Source organism: Miniopterus schreibersii (assembly GCF_964146895.1).
Source record: "Miniopterus schreibersii genome assembly, chromosome: 2".
NCBI classification, from domain to species: domain Eukaryota; kingdom Metazoa; phylum Chordata; class Mammalia; order Chiroptera; family Miniopteridae; genus Miniopterus; species Miniopterus schreibersii.
Window position 1 is genome coordinate 152,741,914 of NC_138102.1, and position 11,243 is coordinate 152,753,156.

Genomic DNA, 11,243 nt, shown 5'->3' on the forward strand with positions numbered 1-11,243 from the left:
CTTTAAGAATCTGATGGGTTTTCCCGTCCGCTTACAGTGTTTCGTTACTGTAGCTTTTTAACCAGTAAATATCCAGCTTCCTGACTTTGGTTTCCTCTCTGCTGACCTCGGAGCTTGGCTAGATTTTGTACCATCCAGCCACACACTTCCCCGTCGAAAGCTCCAATGTGTGCCTTGTTCTACAGCGAGATGAGCCAAGCTCAGTGCTTGTTTCTGTTTGGGCCTGTAGGGATCGCCTGCTCCCACAGTGGATTCCACTGTTAGCCGAGTGTCCTGCCATTACCAGAATGTACGAAGAGAGCGCCCTCCTGCGGGACCGCATGACCGTCAACTCCCTCATCCGCATTCTGCAGACCATCCAGGACTTCACCATCGTCTTAGAAGGCTCTCTCATCAAAGGAGTGGATGTGTAACCCAATCAGCTAGAAATTCTCAGTCCAGACCCCTTGCTCCCGAACCTTCCTTGTCCACGGGACCGATGTGGACTTGTCTGACGAGGTAGTGAGTCACTGCAGGGGCAATGCACCTTATGCCCTGATTTGAACAATCCTCATGCTGCAGACAAGGCAAAACGCTGTATTGTAGTTCATTTGAACCAGGAATTTAGTATAAAATAGAGTATTTTCATGTGTTAGATGTGTGTAAATACGCTATCTTCTTTAAAAAATTATATTACTCTAATAAGATACTTTTCTTAGATTGAATATTCCTGTGATTTAAAATAAGTAGCTTAAAAGCACTGGGAATTGGGGGAGGAGTGGTGCTAGTCAGGAAGAAGCCAGTACACATGTAAATACCGTACAACCCAGTTGAGCTTTTTCCCCTCCAGGTATCACACAGGAGCCCAGAGGCACTGTTGTGTCATGGCCCATCCTTCCTGGTGTCTGACCCTCTGTGTTGTGAATGCGAACAGCTCTGCCTACTGTACAGGGCAGCCTGTACTTGTCTCTTTTAAGTTGCAAATGGTTTCATACATATGAATTGAGTCACTTTTCCATTCTTTCGGGAAGTTTTTTCTCTCTGCACAAGATGAAGATATAATTCAAATACTTTAAACACCGAACCCCAGGAGCTTGGCTTAACTGGGAAGAGAGCACACAAAGCCCCAAGAAGTGTGTTAAATGGTGGGATTATAGCCTCTTTACTCTTTGGAAAGATTAGCCTAGACTAACTTCATTCTTGGCATTTTTATTCTTGTTACTTGAGGTACTCTGGGCAGATGTCACAGTCATAACAACTGCAAACAGCAGTTTGATCCTGTGCTTTTTATTTGGCCATCTGAACCCTGCAGTGGTCTCTTACCTCTGAGGGATCACCGAAAGCCGGCTTTGTTTGGTTCCCATCGCCCCCTCCCCTCCCCGTGCCCAGCCCCCTCTCAGGAAATGGAAGGAATGTCTGAGAAGGAGGAGAGCTCGGTGTAGCTTGGAATGTTTTTGTGAAAGTATTTGTTGACCAAGATAATGCAAATAACAGAAAGAGGGAGAAAGAATGAACCCTTTCTGGGTGTTTCAGAGTAAGCTTTCTGTTCCTTTGTAAGAATGGAGTGATAACGTGAAACAACTGGCCCAGAGACGGTAAAAGCCAGCGCAGCACAGACGCAAAATGCAAGCAAAACAAGAGGCAGCAGTTTTGAAAGACCAAATGTTGTAACTCTCCAGTTCAGTATTTTATAAGGAAGTTAAATAAACGTGGTGTTAGCTAGTCACCTGAAGTCTTCACCATAGAGTAGGCCCTGTAGCTCTAATTAGGCATTTGCACATTGTTAGTGAAACTGCTCGGCAGAGCTCCAGTTTTATTCCCAGTTGTGGCTGAGACGCAGAGCCATGGCCTCTCAGGACCCTTGTGCGATCTGAGGGTCCTGGGCTGCAGCCAACAGTGTCATCCCCTTATCTCCTGGAGGAAGACTAACGCCTTCAGATGAAACAAGCGCCCCACTCCCTTTATCAGACACTGTCTTCAGCCAGGCAGCCCAGGCACACCCCCTTTGATATGTGACTTAGTTCTTAAGGAGGGAAGGGGGGTTGAAGAATTTAGAAACCCATGGGAAGGGGTTAATAAGGTGGTTCTGGGTGACCTGGGGACTAGAGATTTGTTTGCTGAGGCTAAAGTGTGTCTGTGGTGTGGCTTTTCAGGGTCATGGACATTCTTCAGTGGGAGATGTCCTCCACCTGCTTGACACCACGCTCTTACTGTGTTTCAGTGATCAGAAACCACAGACTGACGCAGTCCAGGGGCTGGTTCTCAGTACCTTCTCCATGAGGCCCTGCCTCTGACGCACTCTGGGCAGCCAGGGAGACGGCTTAGCTTAGATTGAGTCATCTTGTCCAGCTTCTCATCTCATAGATGGAACACTCAAGGATTAAAGAGATTACATACTCCCACAGCTGGTCAGCGACATCCCAGGGTCTAGAATTCACGTTTTTTTATTCCAGCAGGCTGCATGACACTGACCTCCAGGACACTCATCTTAAGTCTTTCCACCCTTGGATCTTTATGCATTCATCTATACAGATAGGAAATAAGGATTAATATTCATGTCTAAGAATCATTTATGAGGATTAGTATTCATTTTAACAAATTGTTCACAAGTTGTAAAAATGGAGAAAATTGGGTCTGGGGTCTGTGACTAAAACCATTATTTCAAAGGGCAATGCCCAAAAGGAGTTGTACCTTAAGTTTTATCCCACTTCGTGCAGTGTGACTGCCACCGTGAAATGACCAATTTCAAAAGAGAGATACACACCCTCTACAATACTAGGCCCTTTAAAGCAGTCACCTCGGGAGCCCATTTATCTTAGTCTAGTGGTACAGCCAGCACTCCAAACATGTGGGGGCCTCTATGAGCAGCTCGAAAGGCCGACAGCCCATAGGATCCAGGTTGATGAATAAAAAGGGGGCTCGAGCAGAGTTTGAGTCCCGTAAGAAACATAATTCTAAAGAAACAAGATTTAGTTCTTATGTGGCTTATAACAGTCTCTGATCCAATACCAAATTGTTTTGAGCAGGACAATAGCAGAATCCTCAGAATAAATGTACATAGCCTCCAAAGCTGACTTTTGCAAGGACCATATCTATTTAGAGAGGTACCTTTTCTGTTACATTTATTTTTTAAATTGGCATATTGCTTTATAATCACACCTCAAAGTTAAAATAAATAAAAATTATTTTGTAATTGATTTTTTTTTCTTCCTCAAATTAAAATTCATGTCTGGAACCATAATTAGTATTTTTGCATAACAGTGGCTTAAAAAGAAATTGTTGTAAAATTAAATTTCCAAAAATATTGTCTCTTGAAACATTGTTTTCAAGTGTTTTTTTAAGCGTCCCGAAACTCCTAATCCCAACCTTCGTGATCCAGTAGCATTACACCAATGTTGGTATTATATGTGAGACCCTACAGCTGTGCCCTGTCGGGGCTCATTAGCACCTTAAAATGACTGAGGCACAGTGTCCAGAGGTATAAAGTGGGTTCTTGGTCGTTGGAAACAGGCCACCAAGAAAAACAATAAGGCCTCCCGGCCCTTCCCATCCTCTTTCCACTGGGGGCAAGAATTTGATAGAAGTAACCTAGAACTTGCAAATGTTTGCAGTTTCCCTCAAAAATTTATTTTAAATGTTTCAGAGACTTTTGTACCTTTTGTAACCCTGCGGTATTTACTTTAACATGGCTTTTAAAGAAATCATTTTAATGGACTTCTGTCACACTGTATGAATGATAGAGGAGTAATACTGAATTGCTGTTTCCTTTTTTGGCAATAAATCACTGTTGTATGTAGATGTAAGTGAAAGGGGTAGAGACTATACGTAACAGTTTGTGTGTAGTATATGTTGACACCTCTAGATATTGTGAAACATGAGGCAACAGACAAGGACCTCAGATCCCCAGGGAAATATTTATTTGACAGCACTGAGAGTGTAGCTCTTAATAATGAAATCTCTTTCTGCTAAGAATTGTGATTTTTCAGAAGATTTTTATGTTGAGAACTGTGAGTATTTTCTCTGTGAGGTTTACAGAAATTAGTCGATCTTTTCACCATGCTGAAAGGACAATCTGAACCTTCGCTATTTATATTTCAGTATTAACACACCTTCATTGATTGCAAATGGAGTCTTCAGCTCCTCTCTGCTTTTATAAAGTGAATCCTGTTTCCAAGTCATCCATGTCTTTTGAAGTCCCTATTTTTATGTAAGTATTTATTACATTACCATTTAGCTTAAAAGGAGACAGAAACAAATAATAAGCTGTTAGACCCCTTATTCCTATTAAAATACACTTATAAATCTTTTGAATGAAACTGATTTCCAAGCTTTTTGAAGAGGACATTGATGGAGTGTGATCAAAAGAAACTAAGGAGAACCTCATCCTTTCAAATCTTTAGAACTGGTCGTTCTCTCAAGGACAAAATAAAAATTGGCTCCAGAAAGGTATCACATTGAGCAATTAATACCAGAGTGGAAAATATTATCAAAGGATGTCTCCTCCTTTGAAAACAAAACTCTCATTTGAAGGAATCCAGGGTATCCTTGGGTTATATGGGAGGGAATGATGCTTGATTCAATTATCTGAATGTATTGTGTGTGGCTAGTCTTTATTCCAAACACCAAATCTTGACAGAGAAGCATTGGTAAGGAGTTCCTGTTGTCAATCAACTGAAGGTGTTCAACATATAGAAAAAATCCTCCATGTTACACTTGAACCATGTATAAATGTACCCTGTGTGTGTTTTTAACAAATGAGCATTTCTGCATTTAAATTATATTGTTTTTCTTTGTATTGTTAAAATGCATCAGAACTGGATTTTTTTTTCTCATCTGAACATAATATAAAATTTGAAGAGTATTGTGATATCAAGCACTTTAGCATACATATCAGAGAAACTGACGTGGGTTTTTCAGGTTTTGGAGTACATTTAAATATGACTTTTCATGCTTTGTTCTTTACAAATAAAACTGTGGGGTTGATACTTTGTTTTTGCTTCATTATTATAGAATCTTAATACTGACTATTTAACAAAGCAAGTGAATTCAGAAGGTAGAGAGATAAAACCAAGACCATTCTGTAGTGAAAACACAGCCTGCCAGGCAACTGGTTATCCAGAAGGGGTAAATATATATGGCGGGGGGGAGGCTTACCTCACATCATACAGAAAAAAATCAATTCTTAGTGGTTTAACCTAATTTAAAAGGCAAAATAAAACTATTATCAGTAAGTATAGAATGTATTTATAAACTTGGGAAAATGAAGGATTTCTTAAAACACTCAAAAGTAATTAGCATTATAGTCCATAGTAAAAATAGAAGGCAAAGGTTCATTGATTATCTACTACATGTTAAGCATTGCTTTAGATTATGGGCATACAGCAGTTTAAACATGCAAATACACCAAATACCTGCTCTCATGGAATGTATATTCTAATGGAGGAGTTACACAATAAGCATGATAAGTAATACATATAATAGATAATATAACCAGCAATGAAGAGGGATTGAAGGTATGGCTGGAGCTGCTTAGAGCTGGACTGCAATTGTAAGTGTTAGATAGGGAAAGTCTCACTAAAAATGAAATTGCCTTTAACTGAGATTGGAAAAAAGTGTAGGAGAAATAAGTTTGCAGGAGGGACATCAAGACCTTTTGACATAAGTTTGGGATGCCTGTTAGTTCCAGATACAAATGCTGAGTAGGCAGTTGCACATACGGATCTGGGAGTTCAGGGGAGACTAATGGTGTACTTCTCGGGGTCCAATCAAGAGACAGAAACCAAAGCATTCCGAACAAGAGTACTCTAATGGCAAGAACTGTATATTAGAGTTCTCCAGAGAAACAGAACCAATAGGATATGTTATAAATATAGAGATCTATTTTTTAAGGAATTGGCTCAAGCGATTGTGGAGGCTTAGTAATCCAAAATCTAAATGGTAGGCAGGCCAGAGACCCAGGGAAGAGATGCAGTTCAAGTCCAAAGGGAATCTGCTGGCAGAATTTCTTCTTGCTCAAAGGACCTCAGTATTTGTTTTATTAAAGACTTCAACTGATTGGGTGAGGCCCACCCACATTATGGAGGGTAATCTGCTTTACCCAAAGTCCCCCAATATAAATGTTAATCTCATTAAAAGAAAAAAAAACCCTTTACAGAAGCATCCAGAATAATGTTTGACCAAATATCTGAGCGCCATGGCCCAGCCAAGTTGACACATAGTCATCACAAACTATAACAATAGATTGGAATAATGGAGGATTTGCTAATAAGTGATAAAAACACTAAAGAATACAACAACAGCATATATGGGGAGCAGCTGCTAACCCTAGGGCTGAGGCAAGACAAACAGAAGAGTTCCCTCCCCCTCAGGCTGAGAACCAGCTTTATTAAAGCAGTGACAACCATGGCCCACTGGATGGCAAAGCAGTTAAGAGATGCTGCGCTGGGCACTCGTTTGGAATCTGCCCTCAGGTGCTAGAGAAGCATCCAAGGGGAGGTGCCATACTTGCCAGGAAGCCACTGGAAGGGTGCTAGGGAAGAAATCCATAGAGACGCTATACCAGTAAAATCCACTGCAGAGCCACCCACGGGGGTGCAGCATGAGGTTAGCTGCTGAGTAGCACAAGAGCTAGGCACTGCACACTGCTGCAGCCTGCAGAGGGGAGCCGAGCTGGGCCAGGAAAAGAAAACCCCTCCAGTGTCTCTCCAGTGCATCCTACTGACAGTTGTGCCAGCTGGCAAAGGAGAAATGTCTACAAGAGGATCTTGCTCCGTGTTGCAGAGCAGGCAAATGGGTAGATTGGGAGCTGGGAGGCAATCAATTTAATAACTGCCCAACAGTTGAGTTCCTTATATTTTCGTGGAGGAGGAAAAGGAGGAGGGGAGTGGGGAAATGCAGGCGGGAAAGATGATAACATAGAGCAAATGTGTCCAAGCTTTGAGGCAGTGGTTTAGAGCAGGCTGCCATGTTCATTTGGTGTATACAGTTTTCATCACTTCCTTTTAAAATACTGACTTTAATTGAAAATCTTGATTCACTGCAGTTAAGGTTAGGAGGCTTTTGCAGTCTCAGGGAAAGAAGACCACAGTGGTAGCAATAAAGGTGGCGAAAGGTGGGTTCTGGGTACAGTTGAAGTGAAAGCCAGAGATTTCCTGATGGATTGAAGGCGAGGGACAAGTGAAAGGGGATCAGGAATGACTCCAAGGGTTTGGGCCTGAGCAACTGGAAGGCTGAAGCTAGAGTTTCCATTCATGGTGATGAGTAAGGATGCGGGGCGAACAGGCTTTGGAGACAGGTCAGGAGTTCAGTTTTGGATGTTAAATTTCAGATATTGATTAGATATCCAAAGTGGAAATAGTGAACAGGGAATTGAAATGTCTGAATCTGGATTTTGTGAGCAATTGTACTTCAGATATACACCTGGGAGTTGCCAGCATTTAGAGATGAAATTTATTGTCTTAAAACTGGATGCGGACACAAGGGAGTGAGTCATCAAATAATCTCGCCAAACAATTTTAATTCCACAATATGGATGTGGCATGATTTACTCTTTGACATTTAGATATTTTCACTGTTCTGAACAATGCTATGATGAGAAAACATCTAGATAGCTCCTGATGTTTCACTACTCTGAACAATACTGTAATGAACAAACATCCTTGCTTTGTCAGAAATTAGCATTTTTGTGAGTCAAAGGCTAATGTCAACAGTTCCATATGATTCAGTGTAATATATTTGATAATTCTTTTGATTCTTTATCCCGACTGCGCTATACTTTGATTAAAATAGATGCCATAACCTAGATGGGGCAATTAATCTCTGGGCTGCAGTGCCCAAAAATAAATCTCTCTAGTTAGAGCTAGCATGTGGGCCAGATGTTCCCTATACTCCGATACAACATAACCCCGAGGTCTGTTATTTACCTATTCATCACTTGTGTAACTTGGGCTCTTAAATGCCCTAAAGCATTCCCTAGATTTCTCACATGCTATTCAAAAATAGCAGCGCTTCAAACTACATGAAACAAAAATCGATGGAATCAATGAGAAATAGATTCTCAGTTACAATAGGATATTTCAGCACCACTTTCTCAATAATTGATAGACAGGAAATCAGTAGATAGAGGACCTGAACAACCCAATCAATCAACTTGACCTAGTTGATCCTGAAATACTCTGTCCAACAACAGCAGAGCACAATTCTTTCCAAGCACGCAAAGAACATAAATATAAAAATTCTTAACAATATGTTATCAATTCAAATTCTGTGATACAAATGATATGACTAATTGGGGTTTATCAAGCAATGCAAAATTTATTGGTTTAACATTAAAAAACCAACCAATATAATTACCACGTTTGCAGACAAAAAATGAAAGTAAATTAGATGCTCATCTCGATGCAAATTTTTTTTTGACAAATTCTAACATTTAATCATGTCTTAGGAAAAAGACTCAGCAAATTGCTTTATGTCAGGTATACAGTGTTCATGGATCAGTGATGAAATGCCTAGTATAAACAAACAGTTGGGGAGAAAAATTTTTTCTTCTCTTCTAGGTTCTTTGGTCTAATAATCAAATTCATGTACAACAGATTAACAGGAGAAAAACAAATTAATGATATACACACAGGGGCCCCATAAGAATATGAGACCCATAGTCAATCAGTGTGACAAAAAAAAGCTTATATGCCATTCTGAGCTAAGAAGGGGGTAGGTGTCTAGGGCTTCAAAGGGAAGGAAGACAATTCACAGGGAGATGGGAAGAGCAAACGTTTGATAAACACATTTGCCATGCCATGAAGGGAGAACAGTGGGACACAAATGGGGGACAGAAAGAAGACTTTGATCTCCAGGTCCTGCCTAGTTCCCCCCGGGCCCACCCACCATTCCTAACCCCTCCTCTTTGTAGTTACCTCTGGTAATAGTTTCCTTCCTGGGCTAGGCTAGCTATCTAAATTCTTTTCGGTAGTTAAAGGGGAGGTAATAAGCTCTTCCTCAGTCTTTTGGGGCTTTGGTTATCTTTTTAGCTCAAAATAGTCCACATGCCAAAGTGTCATTTTCTGGGGAGACTTGTTCTGAACCCCTTCAAAACACTCAACTGCAGCCACAGTTATACACTCCTTCCAAGAAGCCAACTTGCATTTTACTTCCTAGATTTCCACGTGGCATGCTATTAGGACTCTTTAACAACTCCCCTTAAAATCCTTTTCTGGCTGTGTCCATTAATCCTAAACTTACATTATGATCCTGCCCAATCCTCACCCAACCCCCCTTCCCCATTGAAAAACCTGCCTTACACCTGTCTTCAAAACCTCAGTAAGTACCCACACTTGGCCCTTTGCACTCTGATAAGCTGCTAAAGCTCCATCAAGGTAATGACCCTTCTTAATGTGCAAGCAATAAACAGATTGCTCTGATGATAACTCAGAAAGCCAGTATCAACATTAGTGATCACTCATATTCTCTCTTCTGAATTATTTTAGTAATCGTTGCCCAGTTCTTATCTTTGATGTGCATCTTTTGATTTGAAGTTTGAAAACATTCTTTAAGCTATTTGTCTGCTCTATCCAATGTAAATATTTCTCACTTTCACTTTTTGGTGTTTTTTTGTTCCACAGAAATGTTCGGTTTTCAATTGTTTAAAGTCATTATCCATTCCTTTAAACAAAAGAAAAAAACAGCATGGCTCAGTGGTTGAGCATCGACCTATGACCCAGGAGATTGAGGTTTGATTCCCAGTTGAGGCACATGCCCTGGTTTCGGGCTTGATCCCCAGTCGGGGGCGTGCAGGAGGCAGCCGATCAATGACTCTCTCATCATTGATGTTTCTATCTCTCTCTCCCTCTCCCTTCCTCTCTCTGAAATCAATAAAAATATAATTAAAAATAAATAAATTTTTAAAAGAAAAACAGCTTCTGGTGCTATATAGTGCCGGGTTCAAATCTCTCCTGCCTACTAGCTGAGGACCCTTCTTCATCACTTAACTCTCTGTGAACCCGGCTGCCCATCTGTCTCCCCAAGAAAGGAGGAATATTTTATTTTGTTAACTGCTGTATCCCCAGCTCTGGAAACAGTGCTTGGAACATAGTAATATGTATCAATACATATTTACTAAATGAATGAATCTACAAAGCCCAAATAATAATCTTACTTACCTCGTAGGGTTGTTATAAGAATTAACTAATCCTCAGACATTTTAGTCTAGGACAAGCCTGACACACAGTAAGAGCACAAGAAATGTTAGCTCTCCCCCTTCACACCCCACGCCCCCAAAGGCCTGCCTCTTTGTGAAGTCTTCCCTGCAAGTCTTCGCTCCCACCCCCACCTCCCTGTAAGTTGAGTCATTTCTTCTTTCCCCTCCCTCTCCCCCTCCCACAGGATCTGCACCATTGTCTGCCCTTAGCAGCACTGGTCACTTGAAGTTCTGCACCTTTGGGCAGCTGTCAGCCCCTTTGAGAATCCAAGAAAAGCTACGAACGCTCTCCCCAGAAAAACGCACCTATGCACAAACACACCAACTCTAATGCCCAATGTCTGGGAGCTCACACAACCCTGCCACTAAACCGACTTTTTAGATTCCTGAATTAAGTGGACATTAAATGTCAAAGACTCCTTATCGTTTCTGACCAGCAAATCTCAACAGGTCACACAGGAAACTCCGTGAGCAGATCTTTACAGCAAGAGTCAGGGTCCAAACTGGGCTCTTCGGAGGTGCAAACTGCTCTCTCCCTCTTGAACCTACTGTCCCTTCCTGGCTGCATTTTCAGAACCTACCCGCACAGGGAAGGACCCCGCAGGGGGTGGGGGTAGGCCCGGGAGGAGGAGGAAGGGGTTTCTAAGTGGAAGCAGGGGGCTCCGGTAGATTCTGAGGCCATTTATAAACTCCCGCAACCATGCTAACCTGCCCGCTTGTGAGTTATTTATGTCAGTCTCCCAGCTGGTAACCAACAAACGCTTACTACCTTGAGAACCCGGGAGGCTTCTGCAGCAGGAGAGGGGGAAAATGTGAGACTGTCCCTCAGCCCTTTCAGGGAAAGAAGATGGCTGGGCCCGGCGACTGGCCGTGTGACTTCCTATAACCTCTGTGGCCTCCTGAGGCCTCCGCTTTGCATTAAGAATGGGAACAGCAGGATGGACCTCATACTTTTGTTGTGAGTACCTGTTAATTGCTTACACAATGTTTTGCACCTAGAAGCACCCAATATTCATTAGCTGTTCTTTATTAATATTAAATAACAACTCACAGGAAGGAGGTTGCCTGCTTC

At 41.7% G+C, this 11,243-nt stretch overlaps 1 protein-coding gene across 3 annotated transcripts in view; it reads left to right on the forward strand.

Moving 5' to 3' along the window:
• DENND5B (DENN domain containing 5B) overlaps positions 1-4,969 on the forward strand; it is a 154,898-nt gene extending 149,929 nt beyond the window's left edge. For all 3 annotated transcript variants that reach the window (XM_081127139.1, XM_081127140.1, XM_081127138.1), the window contains one exon: positions 230-4,969. In XM_081127139.1, the coding sequence (XP_080983265.1) occupies positions 230-413 (184 nt within the window). In that variant the 3' untranslated portion in view covers positions 414-4,969. The remainder of the gene's footprint in view (positions 1-229) is intronic.
• Positions 4,970-11,243: the final 6,274 nt, after the last annotated feature.